The sequence below is a fragment of the Podarcis cretensis genome (genome assembly GCF_951804945.1).
Source record: "Podarcis cretensis genome assembly, chromosome: 6".
Taxonomy (NCBI): Eukaryota; Metazoa; Chordata; class Lepidosauria; order Squamata; family Lacertidae; genus Podarcis; species Podarcis cretensis.
In genome coordinates this window covers 32,842,648-32,858,966 of record NC_137175.1, presented here as the reverse complement: position 1 = coordinate 32,858,966, position 16,319 = coordinate 32,842,648, and the positions used below count along the sequence as shown (strand labels likewise).

General features: G+C 41.6%; 1 protein-coding gene across 2 annotated transcripts in view; it reads left to right on the top strand.

The window, feature by feature from the left end:
• The window catches only part of KDM5B (lysine demethylase 5B), a 48,867-nt gene that overhangs the window by 28,433 nt on the left and 4,115 nt on the right, over nt 1-16,319 (top strand). For both annotated transcript variants that reach the window (XM_079978839.1, XM_079978838.1), the window contains 11 exons: nt 2,024-2,143; nt 2,799-2,993; nt 4,610-4,791; nt 6,371-6,495; nt 7,688-7,838; nt 9,894-10,008; nt 10,991-11,346; nt 12,780-12,918; nt 13,222-13,401; nt 14,809-14,967; nt 15,694-16,179. In XM_079978839.1, the coding sequence (XP_079834965.1) occupies nt 2,024-2,143; nt 2,799-2,993; nt 4,610-4,791; nt 6,371-6,495; nt 7,688-7,838; nt 9,894-10,008; nt 10,991-11,346; nt 12,780-12,918; nt 13,222-13,401; nt 14,809-14,967; nt 15,694-16,179 (2,208 nt within the window). The remainder of the gene's footprint in view (nt 1-2,023; nt 2,144-2,798; nt 2,994-4,609; nt 4,792-6,370; nt 6,496-7,687; nt 7,839-9,893; nt 10,009-10,990; nt 11,347-12,779; nt 12,919-13,221; nt 13,402-14,808; nt 14,968-15,693; nt 16,180-16,319) is intronic.

The following is a 16,319-nucleotide window of genomic DNA, read 5'->3' as shown; positions in this document are numbered from 1 at the left end:
AATTTTTGTTTGCTGTTCCAAGCTCGTATTGTGCACAAAAATGAGCACAATTCGATAGTGGATGATTATTAATTCCTCTGTTGCATATTGCTTGCTTTTTGTGCAAATTATAGTCTCCAGGTAGGAATTCTGTGTCTGTAAAATGATGTAATGAATTTTCTTCAAGGGCACTACTTTGGAGTAATTCCTATAAAGGAATAAATGTGGAAAGTTACATCAGAATGGAAAATCTAAATGGAAAGAGTTATTACCGTATATACTTGAGTATAAGCCGACCCGGATATAAGCTGAGGCACCTAATTTTAGCACAAAAAAATGGGAAAACTTACTGACTCTAGTATAAACTGGTTCACCACACCACAAACCTGGTGGTAGCAGCACTGGTGGAGGAAGAACAAGTAGTCTGAAAGGGCTGCTTTCAGGCTGCTTGTTCCTCCTCTGCTGCCGCTGACAGCGGCAAAGGAGGAGGAAGGAGCAGCCTGCTCGTCCCTCCGTCACAGCCTCTGCCGCTCGCAAGAGCAGGCATAGGAACCGCGGTTGGGAGAGGCACAGTGCACTGCCTCTCCCAACCGTGGCTCCTGTGCCTGCCCTTGAGAAAGGCAGGCGGTGGCGGCGGGACCAGTGGCGAGAAAGGGCTCCTTTTGGGGCTCTCCACCCTCCGCCTCCCGCCTTGAATATAAGCCAAGTGGGGCTTTTTCAGCATTAAAAATGTGCTGAAATTTTGGCTTATACTTGAGTATATATGGTATTAGTCTTTCTTCTCCCTCCCCCTCACCGGATACTACAAAGCTTTAAAGGTGACTTGCAGCAAAGAAGTAAGATATAAACATTCTATGCAACAAAACATCTGTGTGGATAATACTGAGCTAGATGGACCAGTGGTCTGACTTTATGTGAAGATAGAAGCATCCTTATATCAGTGATTATATACCAATTATGAGCTATTGAAATCCCCCTTCCCCAGCTGCAACAGTAAGATAACCATTACAACAGGGAGCTAACAAAACTCTTCAAGCAGCGGGAGGAAACATTTTACAATAAAATGCCTAGGCGTCTTGGCCTGGTGCCAAAAGATGTGGAGTTATGGGTTCTTTACATACCACTTTTTGGCTCAAAACCCCCCAAAGCAGTGAATGACGTGGTAGTACAAAAGAAATATACAATAGGTAAATCAAAACAATATAAAATAGCTAAAGCACCAAACACTCCTGATCACATTTGAGAGCTGCATTCATGTTTTCGCCACAAAAGCAGCTCCACAGCATCTCTTTTAATTTGCATCATCTTGTGCAGCACCAGTAGCATGTTGTCACTGGAAAACAGGTTGTAGGCTGGGTAAAACAGGTTGTGTCCAACTTGGTTTTACTCGTAGCAGAGACATTGATTACTTACTTTATTTGAATGTTCTCTTTGTACTATTACAAAACTTTAATAAACATGTTTAAATAAAAAAGAGCAAACCTGTTGCAATGACTAGCTCTGGGCTAGTCATGTTCATTAATTTCAGTGGCTCTATGCTGAGTAAAAGCTTAGTTGAATAGCTTCCTTAATATTTAGCCCCTTTATGTTTGCCAACATAATGTGACAGAGAGCGTATTAGAGTTAGAGGCTGAATCACCTGGATAATTGAACCCCTCAGTATCCATGGGTTTCGACAGCTGTCCCATTTTGTGAGCAGCAATGACTTATTTCTGATGATGATGATGATGATGGCTGTCATCATAGATAGCTTGAAAAAAAGGCTTGGACAAATTCACGGGATATTTCTGTCAGCACCAAATAGATTTGATAGGTAAATGTACAGAAGCAGTCCATACTTCTGGATACCAGATGGTGGGGACAAAGAACATGGAGGGTTGTTTCTCCCTTTACACCACATTTATGGGTTTCCTGGATGCAACTGAGTAACTATGGTTAGAATCCAAATGGATGCTTGGTCTGATCTAGATGGCTTTTTAAAAGATTCCTAAAAATTCTAAATTTTCAACTTTAGCATTTTCTGGTTTGCTTTGCTTTGCCATAGATTTACCGTACCAACCAGTGTGCTGGTGAATTTGTGATTACGTTTCCAAGAGCCTATCATAGTGGCTTTAATCAAGGTTTCAACTTTGCTGAAGCTGTTAATTTTTGCACTGTTGACTGGGTAAGTTTTCCATTTTATTGCCATCTTGTTAGAAAGCATATTCTGAAATTTGAAGGTGTGGCCATTGTTTCCTTTAACCTTCAAAACACTTCTGTGGGTTGGATCACAGTGTGGATAGTATGAGTTTTATTCTTTTTTTAGAATATGAAATCAGGTTTTAAAAGATCTTGCTGTATTCTTTGGACACCTTGTCATCATCTCACCTTAAGAAGCAAACTAATGTTATACATTTTGTTTCTGATTCAAAATTTTGTAGAAGGGCTTCATTGTGCATATAGCATTCTTGACTGCTGAGGTCTTCCAATCCACTGAAGTAAAATGGATATATCCTTGCCCATGTATTCCAAATGCTGTGAATGGTTGAAACATTTCAGCTGGAAGTGTGCTGCCAAGTTTCTGGTTATGCTTCAGTTTTGCACATAGCACTGTACAATCTTAATTAGCATTGAATTCCTTTCTGCAGAGAATGGTTTTAAATATTTATTTGTACAGGGTCCTAGAATGGACTGTGCTTACCTTGTTTATTCTGGATCAAGTGGACTGCATTAATTTAATAATTTGGCCAGTGATGTATTGGCAAGAACCTGTTGCTTTATACAGCTTCACCTCTCCTGAGAACATTAAGAAAATCTGTTTATTGTATTTTTTCTTCTAGTTGCCATTGGGACGTCAGTGTGTGGAGCACTATCGCTTATTAAACCGCTACTGTGTGTTTTCTCATGATGAGATGATATGCAGAATGGCTGCCAAAGCAGAGACTCTTGATGTAGTGGTAGCGTCTACTGTTGAGAAAGACATGGCTATTATGATTGAAGATGAAAAGGCTTTACGGGAGGCTGTGTGTAAACTGGTATGTTTTATGAAGTTAAGCGATTAGCAGTGAAATTGTTTCAAAGCAAGCAGCTCAGTGGTAGCCACCTACTTTGCTTGCAGGTCTCTCTAAGCAACCCATCTCAGAGCCCTGAGCCACTTACAAACTTTTGAGGCCCCCTAGCCAGTGGTGGCTTACTTCTGAGACCCACTGAGTTCCATGGGGATTTCTCTCTGATATGTATGTACAAGATTGCAGCCTGAAACCGCTAGTGTTAAAGGTGCCACAACAAGGGCCCCCATGAACTTCCAAGCTATGGGGGGGGGGGGGAATTCCTCCCAAGGTATTCACTTCAATACTTAAACTGGTGTTGAATATTGAGTGGAATGGGACTTGGGAGATAAAGGGTTAAAAACACGGCTCAGATGGATGAGACCTCCTGGCCATAGCAGTACTTTTGGACTGAGTGACTGAGTTGTGCAGAGAGTTGATAGGCCAGTGAACAGGAGCTGGAGAAGGTCCTCCTGGAGAATACACACTTCTCTCAGAGTTTAAATTGGTTGTGGAAGAATATATGGAACAGGATAAAATGTGCCTTTGCAATTTTTTTGGGGAGGGGTGTTAAAAAGCACTTGGTGTTTTAAGCCCTGGTTGCCCTAATGGCTCCACTGCCCCAGCCATAATAACTATGAAACATGACAACAAACAAAAACAAAATAAGGAACCACAACAGAAAAATAGACATATTTTGATTTTTTTTAAAATTTAGGCTTTTCTACCCTTTTCCTGTGGAAATGCATAAATTACTGAGGTAAAATGGTACTTTCATGTAAAACGGCAGTTGATATTAAGCATATGACAGAACTCCATATCAGTTAACCAAAAATGGTGTCTTTTAGCAAATCATCCATTTGTTTAAATTTGCATTTCTAAGCTGGGAGGGTGTGTCGCAATCTGGTCCAATGTACATAAAAACGGGTTGTGAAACATCAAATTCCCCCAAAATAACAAGTGTTGAATTAAATTTGAGGCTTCCTTTGAGCTTGAGGCCTCGGGGCAAATGGCCCTCCTAGGTACCTCTCCGTTTGGCCCTGCTTCCAGGTTCAGTTTCAGCATCTCTAGGTATGGCAGGGAATGTCCCTTCTCTCAAATATGCCAACAGTAATGAGGTAGATGGATCAATGTTCTGACACTGCATAAGGCAGCTTCCTACATTTCTATGTCCTGTACTCTCAACTAGCAAGGAGAGAGATTCCTACTTCTATTGCTTGCATAGTAACTGCCTCATGGGTAGTCCATATTAGAAAAAACAATCAGAATGTTTGGTCGTTAATGCAGGTAACGTTTATTTTTTTGAAAAGTTTAATTATTTGTTTACTAACTTTGGTAAGGTAATTAATGTCTTAGCTGTTTAACTTCACTATTTAAAATCCTTAATTCCAAAAAATGATAATGGTTAATAATTTTAATTTGCATGATGGGGTAATTTACTCATAAATGTACAGTTTACATGCAGTGAATCAATGTATTTTTATGGAAAGTAGCTATGCCTGAATCTCTCAGGATGGTACCTTGCCATTCTTGAAATTTACTAACATCCATGAACTGTTTTGTTTTTACTTTCCTATGAAGTGAATGACTGTTGTTTATTACAGGGGGTTACAGATTTAGAGAGAGTGAATTTGGAAATATTGCCCGATGATGAACGACAGTGCATAAAGTGTAAAACCACTTGTTACATGTCTGCAGTCTACTGTTCTTGTAATCCTGACTTATTGGCATGCCTGTATCATGTAGAGGACCTCTGCACATGTCCCGCTTATAAATACAAAATGGGGTAAGATTTTGTTTGCAAAATCTATTCCAAGGAATAGAAATGTTTCTCTTAAAGTATAATTGCATTTCTTTTTCCTGCTTTTGCTGAATATTGTGTGTAGTAAAAGATTGCATCTTAGAAGCTTAAACAACAAATTTTGTTTGGTTTCTTATCACAGCCAATAATAGGTTAGATTTTTAAATAAACAGCAACAGAGCATAGTTGTATGTATAGGAGGGAGGGAAGTTACAGAAACATAGCTTTTTCTGGGGTAGTTCTAGGTGAATTCTTTGCATTTTCAGTTTCATTTGGGGACAGGCAGTGTATCTTTTGGATTTGCTCCCCCCTCAGTGTTTAACTAATAAATACCTTAATATTGTAATACATTATTTTGGAAGAAGCTGTTGGATTGAAAAAATGATATGCTTGGTCCTTTCTAGCTTATGTCACTTAAGTTATGTATAGCTTTTCTCTGTAGTTGATTTTATGACTTCCTTCCCAAGTTTTCCCCATCCTTATTGCTCTAAAATACTGTATCTCTGAAAAGCAGGTACAAACTACCAGGAAGTGTTTCCATGCTGCTGTTTGCCACTGTGTAGGTTATTGGGGGGGGGGGTGTTATATAGACATGGTTGTGTTGCAGACCTGTTGCTGCGGCTATCACACTTTAGGTATACATATATATATATACCTGCATATATATATGCAGCCCTGCCATTTGATTTACCTGTTATCCCTTCCTTCTAAAGCAGGGGTTGAGGAGAAATTTAAAGAGTAGAGTGACGCATCATCTCCAGAGGAGGAAAAACTTAAACACGTAGCAGAGTTCCCATAAAATAGACCAGAGGCAATTGTACTTCATCCAGCAGAGCTTTACTTGCTACTGAAGGCAAATGGGCATAATCTCATTTGCATGGAATAATAATAATTTTATTATTTATACCCCGCCCATCTGGCTGGGTTTCCCCAGCTGCCTTCAGATGTCTTCTAAAAGTTGTATGGTTCTTTATCTCCTTGACATCTGATGGGAGGGTGTTCCACAGGGAGGGCAAAGGTGAAAGCAAATCCCTCCCCATCCCATTGTTTTCGGAATCACTTTTCCACAGCTGTCTGGACCTTTGGACCACTTCTGTGGTCAGAAGTAACTCTTGATGAGAGAAGAATAGATGGGGGAAACTGTACAGCCAAGTTCAGTTCCCTGTTGTCCTGCACTTTAAAACTTGTCCTACCCCATAGGGAATTGACAGAGTGTGGTCAACCCCACATCTTTTCTGCTTTCCTTTTCCTCCCCCATCAATTAGTAAATAAAAATGTGTCAATATGACGTAACTGCATCACAGGCTCAGTGATCCCCAGTTCACATTATTGAATTCTGGCTGTGGAGGTGGGAAAGCTTTAAAACACAGTGACATTGCATCATTCATTTTTGTTTCTTAGCTCTTAGAAAGGGGAGAAGTGGGGCTGCTACCTTTGGCAGTGGCTACAGTCTCCATAACATTTCAGCTTACTGTGCAGATTGTAGTAGAATAGTACATGCCAAAATGCTTCACTTAGAATTTCAAATTTGCAAGTATTTATAGAAATTCTGTACTATTTCCAGATATCGTTACACATTAGATGAACTCTATCCAATGATGAATGCACTTAAGCTGCGGGCTGAATCCTACAATGAATGGGCTTCTAATGTAAATGAAGCTTTGGAGGCAAAAGTTAATAATAAAAAAAGTATGTATCTTTACCTTTTTGTTTTTGTGCTATGACTACATATTGTCAAATGTTATTAGTTTGATATTATCAGGCTGTTATTTATCACATGTACCCAGAAATTCCACTAAGTTCAGTGATACTTACTTTCCACTAAATGTACATATGACTGCAGCCTAGTTCTGTATAGGTTGAAGATGAGCAACCTCATCTGTTACCAAGCAAGGTTCAAGCTTTTTGTATTAATTTACAAAGCCCGGAACAACTTAGGTCCAGGGTACCCCAGAGCTCTCCTGAACCCTTTTCCCTCAGCTCAGTCACTGAAATCAACTGCAGGAATGCCATTGGTCGTTCGCAAAGTTAATGAAGGCTCATTTTACAACTATCAAAGGCCCAGTCCTGTGGAATACTCTGCTCTTAGAGATTCACTAGGCCACGTAGGCAACTAAGAATACATTCTTCCACAGTGCTTAATTAATGTCTGTTTTATACTTTTTTATATGGTTTTTATTGTACAGTTTTATATTTTATTGCTGTAAACTGCTTTGATAAACCATATTTCACAGTGTATAAGACTAGGTTTTTTCCTAAAAAATAATGTCAAAAATTAGGAGGCGTCTTATAAATCTGAGTCCCCCAAAATAGGGGGGGGGGTCTTATACATGGGGGCATCTTATAGACGGAAAAATATGGGATATATTTTTAAGACTTTGCAGTATTATAAATAAATAAATAAATAAATAAATAAGAAAGTAGAATAAGGTAAAGGTAAAGGTACCCCTGCCCGTACGGGCCAGTCTTGACAGACTCTGGGGTTGTGCGCCCATCTCACTTAAGAGGCCAGGGGCCAGCGCTGTCCGGAGACACTTCCGGGTCACGTGGCCAGCGTGACATCGCTGCTCTGGCGAGCCAGAGTCGCACACGGAAACGCCGTTTACCTTCCCGCTGGTAAGCGGTCCCTATTTATCTACTTGCACCCGGAGGTGCTTTCGAACTGCTAGGTTGGCAGGCGCTGGGACCGAGCAGCGGGAGCGCACCCCGCCGCAGGGATTCGAACCGCTGACCTTTCGATCGGCAAGCTCTAGGCGCTGAGGCTTTAACCCACAGCGCCACCTGCGTCCCAAGGAAAGTAGAATAGTTTACTATAAAAAGTGCAGACCCAAAATAGCGCATTTTACTATTCTAATTACCAAAAATTTTGGTTCTCCCAAAGGTCTCATGAATTTCAAAGCTTTAATTGAAGAATCTGAAATGAGGAAGTTTCCAGACAATGATTTGCTGCGACACCTTCGTTTAGTTACTCAGGACGCAGAGAAATGTGCCTCAGTTGCACAACAGCTTCTTAATGGCAAACGGCAAACTAGGTATGTTTAATATGTGTCTTGTAGCTTGATTTCAATTTCCCAGGGGGTTTATTAGGAAAACTTGCTTCATGTCTTTAAATTATTGTGAGTGTTTAAACATTTTTTGCTTCTAAAAATGCTGAATACAACCCTACAGCATAAAGTGCTGAAAATAGCTAAATTACCTACATTTTTATTGAGGTTAAATGTGATAGAAAGGTGCATATCTATGCTTGGCATCATCAGTTACTATGATGATGGGCATTAAAGGTAAAGGGACCCCTGACCATTAGGTCTATTCGTGACCGACTCTGGGGTTGCGGCGCTCATCTCGCTTTATTGGCCAAGGGAGCCGGCGTACAGCATGACTAAGCCGCTTCTGGCGAACCAGAGCAGCACACGGAAACTGCGTTTACCTTCCCGCCGGAGCGGTACCTATTTATCTGCTTGCACTTTGTGCTTTCAAGCTGCTAGGTTGGCAGGAGCAGGGACCGAGCAACGGGAGCTCACCCCGTCGCGGGGATTCGAACGGCTGACCTTCTGATTGGCAAGCCCTAGGCTCTGTGGTTTAACCCACAGCGCCACCCGCGTTGGTGATGGGCATTACCTGGAGCTATAAGAGAGCTGAGCAATGTTCAGTTTCCCTTTGGGGGAGGAGTGCATGTTTGCAGCAAATAACACAATGAAGTAATTGTTTGTTCGTTCTGCTGTTCTCAGATAGCCACATTGACCTAATTAATAGGAAATAGCTGCAGACACTCCTGCATCAGCAAAGGAACCTTGGTGGCAATCTCCCATATCTTGAGGGGAGGGGTGTTGGCAGGAACAGAGTGTAACTTTCTTAGGCTTCTTTTAGCAATAGTAAACACCAAAGGAGATTAGAAGGAGCAAAACAGGAGTGGGAAAAGACACAGAGGCAAGCATCACATGGTGCTGAAGAAAATACTTTCTTTCAAAAGCACTCAAGTTTTCTATTTTTACACTTAATGTATTTTGAGTGCACCAGTTCTTTCAGTGGCAGAAGCAGCTTCTCAGTTTTTGAATGAGGAATTTATGTTTGGTGTAGCAGTAGACAATTGGAATGAGCATGGTAAGCAGTAAGATGGCCAACAGCGACACCAAATTATTCAAGGTAGTAAAAATAAAAGATATGTCTCCTAACAGGGCATTAAAATGGGAAATACAGCTCAGTGCATGTAAGTTTAAAGTAACACACATTGGCACTAAATAAAACGTCACCAGTGATGTCAGCTGATGGGTGGTTGGACGGGGTTTAGAGAAAATGGCCTTGTAGACCAGTTTTGACTCAGTAGTGGACCAGGTTTGGCCTGCACACTGGATGTTCTCCACCCCTAGTGTACAGAAAGTGGAGAGATGTCATCCAATGAGGCTAAATGATGGGAGGTTCAAGACAGATAAAAGGGAGTACTTCATATAGCTAAACCTTGGAATTCACTATTGCAGGATCTGATGGTGGCCATCAGTTTAGCTTTTAAAGGAGATTAGGCAGATACATGGACAATAAGACTTGCAATGGCTACTACTCATGGCTACATCCTGTCTGCAGGTTCCAAGGGTGGCATGCCTCTAAATATTAATAATTGTGGGGTAACATGTGACTGAGAACTTTCCCCATGATGTCCTCCTTGTGGGCTACCCATAGACATTGGGTTGGCCACAGTGGGAAACAGGATTCTGGACTAATAGACTTTTGGTCTGATCCAGCAGGGTTCTTCTAATGTTCATGTGTTGCAGTGTGTTTGTAAAAAAAATTAGACCATTTTCTTCTGCACCTTTAAGATTTGCCATTGTTGTATGAAACTTGTGTTGGCTTCATTATTCTCTCAGAAGAGTAAAATTAGCACATTCACACTTCACTTGGCATTGACCACATGCTGTTCCCCACCCCTAGCTTATAGGAAGTTTAAATAGGTGAAAAAGTATCAATTGCAACAAAATTCCATCTGCTGTAGGAATTTCATTGAACAGTGGGGCAGAAATCCCTTTTTTTAAAAAATCATTTCTGATTATGCAAATAATTGGAAGCATGTTGTAATTATGTCTGTGCGATTGCAGGTATCGGTCTGGAGGAGGAAAATCTCAAAATCAGCTGACTGTGAATGAACTCCGTTTATTTGTTAGGCAGCTCTATGCTTTACCATGTGTCATCAGCCAAACAACATTGCTGAAGGTAAATTAGAGCATTCCAGATAATAAATCCTAAGAAAACAGACTCAGATTTCTGAATGTTCCAAGAATTTGGATAGAGAAACAAATGCCACTAGAGCCAACAACTTATTGGGACTAAACAAACCGTAGTTAAGCTTGTTGGGCAGGGTTCGGGCAATCAAGCAGTCAAGTCAAGTAACCTTTATTGGCATCACATAAGAACATTCAGAATACATTTAGACTAGATAGGCCAGTACGATCTCGTCGCCACCCCAACAGCACAGTCACCTGCCAAAGGGCAGAAGAGGCGAGCAATCTGCCTCATCTTTGTGGGTTTCCAGCAAGGGCAGGATCCTGTAGCATACGTCGGCAACAAAAATCAAATAGAGGAACTTTGCTACTGTCTTGGTGAGCTCCTGGTCTCTCCCCTGTAATAATATGTGCTCGATTCAGCAGCACATATACTAAAATTGGAATGATACAGAGAAGATTAGCATGGCCCCTGCACAATCAAACAAAGAGTGGTTTTAATAAACGATGGGTTAGTGTTTTGTGCAAACCAGACATATATCATATTTTGGTGTATGTATTTGAACATAGTTTTAAATGCTTTCTTGGTGTAGAAACCTTACCCCAGGGAGTTGTCACTTCCTAAGAACAGGAAGAATATGAATTCCTATTGGAGCTCTCCCTGACCAAAATCCAAATCTAATAAAGTTGACTTGGTTAACTCATACAAAATTCTGAAACGCATCAGAATTTTTGGTCATTATTTATTTAAGCAGATCTTGGCAAAGTTGATAAGCTCTTAAAATGAGATTTGTTCAGAAATCTTAAAATCTGAGGAATTGTTATTTTTTTACTTCTTGGAAACAAATACGCCTGGCATTCTGAAAAACCTGCTAGGTGGCTTGCTGTTCAGGTGAAAATGACAGAATAGATTTCATGATATTTTGGTGGGAGAGTTTTAAACCCTTGACATATTTTGCTGCTTTATATTTCAGGATCTTCTTAATCGTGTGGAAGACTTTCAGAAGTATAGCCAAAAACTCCTCTCTGAAGAAATTCCCAGTGCTTCAGAAATACAGGAACTGTTGGATGTCAGTTTTGACTTTGATGTTGATCTTCCCCAGCTAAGTGAATTACGGATACGCCTAGAGCAAGCCCACTGGCTGGAAGATGTGCAGCATGTTTGCTTGGACCAAAATTCTCTTACTCTGGATGATATGAGAAGACTTATAGACTCTGGTGTTGGGCTCGCTCCTCATCCTGCTGTTGAGAAGGCAATGGCTAAGCTGCAAGAGCTGTTGACAGTATCTGAACACTGGGATGACAAGGCTAGAACCCTGATAAAAGCCAGGTAAAAACTGAATCTTCCTCTTTCAGAACTATTGCAGTTACCACACACTGCTTTCAAGTAATTATTTTCCCAAACTTTCACAAAAATGAGGAAAGGTGAGTCTGTAGCACTCTGTGTATAGGAAAGAAAGTGAGATGGTATATTCTCTGTCCCAGCAGGCAGGAAATGGTTAACCCATCTTCCACTTGAAGGCATTTGGGTGAAGACGAGTCCTACAATAATGTATTGAGCCTAGTTTTAACTACAGGCATTAACTTGTTTCTGACCTGTACCACTTTAGACTTCAAGATGGAGCCTTATGTGTCTCCATGCTTCTCTGTATGTATGTACAGTATACATGCATACAGAATCTCTGCACATAAAAAACTGTTGTCAGGAAAGTGACCAGGCTAGAACTCTGCCCCGATTCAGGTAACCATGTGCACTAGTGAAGACCAGCACAAGGGCTCTCACTAGTGTATATGCTTCGCTCCTCCCCCACTTCCCCAAATCCACTCAGAAGGGTCAGGAATACTCCCCAGAGCAGCACATAGGAGGAGGAAAGATCAGAAGAGTGCGATGTTGAATTCCTCCCTCTTATGTTTATGTTATCACCATTGGGCTGAGAGGATCCTCCAACTCTTGGTCCCCATTCCCCTGGTTAAAATGTAAAAATTGCATCTGTGGGGGATATTTTCCTTCGCAAAAAAGCGTTTTGGGGTGGGGGAACGGAGTCTGTGTGTGTATGCATGTGTTTGCTGAACTGCCTTGCAAGCAGCATATGCAGGCAAAGAGAGCACGGAAGGAGACAGCTGCTTTGGCTTGCTCCTGCTCCCCAGCTGGACAAGGCAGTGGCAGCCCAGTAGCAGCATCACAACAGAGCCCTTGCACTGCCTTCAGGGCACTCTGATGCAAATGCTGGGCTGCCTCTGCCTTGCCCAACCCGTGCACCAAGGCGGCCTTGGATGGGGGAAGTGCGCTGGCCTGTCTCAGCTGCTGCTGCCTGTGGGTGGGGGGGAGTCTAATGGATCCCCCACCCAGTCTGCCGGAGACATGGTGGGGGTCTCCTTTAAACTTCTCCATTGAGAGACGGGCAGCTATACACCCCCAGTGGAGAAGTTTAAAGGAGCCCCCACCTTCCCAGAATCCCTCCCCCCGCGTCCTCCTTATTGACCTTCAAGATATGGGAACCTTATGCAGGCAATTCTCATTTTGTGCATGTTCAGCGTTGGAAGAGAAGCAGGGTGGGCTTACACGTGTGATGACCTGGAATGTGACCCCCACATAAATGGGGGATTGCCTGTAAATTAAACTGAATTATATATTCATTTAATTTGTCTGTTGACATCCCATACTGACAATAAGTGCCTTATGATACTATAATTGTAGCAATTTTGCATTAGTGTTTGAGTAATAATACAACATTATGATCATATATGTTTGTTTATTTTAAGACCACGGCAGTCATTAAGTAGTCTTGAAGCAGCAGTGAAGGGGATTGAGGAAATTCCTGCTTACCTTCCAAATGGCATAGCTCTGAAAGAGGCTGTAAAAAAGGCCAGAGACTGGCTACAGGAAGTGGAGGGCTTACAGGTAGGAAAGATATATTTACTCATCATCAGTGATGTTCATTAGTGATTTCACGCTGACTTCATTTGTTTCTGTAGACTGTGTGGTGTTCAACTGCTGGCAGAAATTTAAGTTGTACAACTGATGTTTCCTTAGGGTAGGGATGGGGAGCCTGTGATCCTTCAGATCTTGTTGGGACTCCCAGCCAGCATGTAGTCCAGCAATATCAGGAGTCCCACAAGTTCTCTGTATCTGCCTTAGATAGGCATGCAGCAGAATAATACAATTACTTTAATGTTTTTTTTAATAATGTTTCTACACTGTTAGGTTGGTGGACGTGTGCCTGTGTTAGATACACTTGTGGAACTTGTGTCTAGAAGTCGCTCTATTCCAGTACATCTTGAATATCTGCCAAGATTAGAATCATTAGTTGCTGAGGTTCAAACTTGGAAAGAGTGTGCAAGCAATACTTTTTTGACTGAGAATTCACCTTATTCTCTTCTTGAGGTAAGCAGTTTATGGTGTATACATGTTTGCTTTCAATTCAGTATTTGTGATATATACCCACCACATAGAAATTAAGAGTCAAAGGCTGACTGAAATACCACAAGTAACTTGTTCACATCCACAGGGTACATCAACTGAAAGTATCCCACAAAACTGGACAAGACACCTGACATAGATTTGTCCCAACTATGGTATTTGGATCACTATGAAATCAAGAATTTTGGCCTAAAATTGCCTAGCAAAACTCCTATAGCAGGCTTCTGAGGGTTCCAGCATACTGTTTCCTGTGGCAGATATCAGCAAACCTTTCACCTCTTTCAAAAGCTCTGCTGGACAGCTGCTCGAGGATTTGATGGAGGCTGCAAACTAAGCCTTCATTGTTGCCTTCACCACTATGCAGTAGGCACAATTATGTGTTCTAGTAGTAAATGTTCAGTTACCCTCACAGCAGGCCTTATGCCTATTGTGCTTAAGCCATTGTCTGGCCTTAAGCTCCACAGAAAACCACAGGGGCATTCAGGCTCCATTGTGCCAATGGCCTGTCACATCTCACCATTCCACAGTGAAACTAAGGCCTCCACATCTTATGCTGCCAGGAATTCACCTAGAATCCATATTGACAAGTTCCTCACCAAGGCAAAGACAAAAGTATATGCTTTCTGTGTCAGGCCAGTGACAAACTTATGACTGATCCATGGTTGTCATGGAAGCCATGAAGTCCTGAGCTGGACCACATTAATCCTAATTGCCCCTCCAAAAGGTGGCTTTCATGGTTCAGAGAGGTCTATCAGGACGATGTTATACATGACTGTGTGCAGTAACTAGTTTGGCCCTTGAGATTCCCAGATAACTATGATATGGGAAGTGGGATTATACAAGAAGTAAGTGCTGGAACTGACAGCCCTCAAGGTTCAGGTGACTGATGACTATCAGATTTTAAAAGATGTATTTGCAGTCTTCTGTTTAGTGTATGCCCCCTCCCATGTTTGTTCTTGGCTACAGCTCATGTTTAGTGATCAGTTAGCTTAACCATGAGTAAAAGGTAAGGTAAAGGTAAAGGACCCCTGGACCATGAGTAGCACTTCTGGTAAAGCATTAAGCCAAACCTTGGTTTAACGAGGTGTGGCACAATAGTAAAAAGTACTTGGGAGGAGTAAAATTATTGTGAGCTCCTCTCCAGGAGCCTACAAGTTTGTCTTGCTGTGTTTAGCTAAACAGGTCAGTGTCTTGTTGCATCTCTTTTTTTTGACAGCGTGACCTTGCATAGAACATCCTGATTCGGATGGATCTTTATTGCTTTTGCCACAACAGACTAACACAGCTACTGTGGATTGGCCATTTACAACGAGGATACGATTATGTTGTTTTACACCAGGATGAATAATGGTTGTTCTGACTCTTCACCAGGTGTTGTGTCCAAGATGTGATATTGGAACATTGGGATTTAAAAGAAAAATGAAGAAATTAAAAGAGCCTGTCCCAAATGGAAAAAAGAAGAACACCAAATTAGAGAGTTTAAATGATTTGGAAAGAGCTTTATCTGAGAGTAAGGAAACTGCTGCTGCGGTATGTATACTGTTAGAAATGGGTTTGGAAATAGGTGTTCAGTAGATTAAGCTTTTCTTTTGCTTTGTTCTTTTATGATGCTTCATTTCTTCCATTTCCTTTGGTGTGGAGATGCACACTAATCCTTTTTTGTCTAGTACAGTCATACCTCGGGTCGCGAACGTGATCCATGCAGGAGGCACATTCGCAACCTGCAGTGCCGTGTCTGCGCATGCTCATGAGGCGATTTGGCGCTTCTGTGCATGACGTCATTTTGTGCTTCTGCACGAGCGCCGAAACCTGGAAGTAACCCGTTCCGGTACTTCTGGGTTCGGCACGGTCCGGAGCATTCGTAACCCGAGGTATGACTGTATATCTTTTTGTGTTCTCTCCCAAATAAAGAGGGCATGTTTTAATACATTTTAAAAAATGGACTTTCTGAGGATTGAGATAAGATGTGTTTGGGATGGATCTTCTGTTAATGAAAGTCAAGTCTCTTACTCTACATGTAAGAGTATCCCTTAACATTTGATGAAGTGTCAGACAATATGCCATTAAAAAAAAAGGTTCAAAAAGAACACATCTGGTTTGACTCCCTAGTTGGAATCATAGAATTGTAGAGTTTGCAGGGACCCTGAGGATCATCTAAAGCTTTCTTGCAAGATTTGGAGAAAATTATAGTTGAGCCCTTCAGTTTAAAAACCTTGCTCTGAGGAATTTGACTGTTTTCATGTCATTTTCTTCCAGATGGCCACACTTGGTGAAGCCCGCTTAAAGGAGATGGAAGCACTGCATTCACTTAGAGCAGCAAATGAAAAAAAAATATTCTCCACTGAACAGGATGTAGAGATCAAAGTTTGTCTCTGCCAGAGTGAGCCCGCAGCACCAATGATACAGTGTGAACTATGCAGAGCGGTTTTCCATACCAGCTGTGTTTCAGTGCCCAGAACTTTGCAGGAACCTCGGGTGTGGCTCTGTCCTCACTGTCATAGATCTGAAAAGCCACCTTTAGAAAAGATTCTACCTTTACTGGCTTCCTTGCAGCGTATTCGAGTGAGACTGCCTGAGGGAGATGCTTTACGCTATATGATAGAGAGAACCGTGAACTGGCAACATAGAGCACAGCAGATGTTGTCCTCAGGGAATATAAAACTTATACAAGACAAAGTGGGCTCAGGTATACTGTACAGCAGATGGCAAACCATGGCAGGCCAGTTGCAAGAGACAAGTAAGGTAAGGTTCTCCTTGATAAGGGGAGCTCACCAGGATGTGTTGCGCAACATCCAACTCTCACATTTATCTAAACTCTGAGCCAACAATACTGTGGTAAATTATTATGGAATAAATTCCTTAATATGCTAATTCCCAGCCTT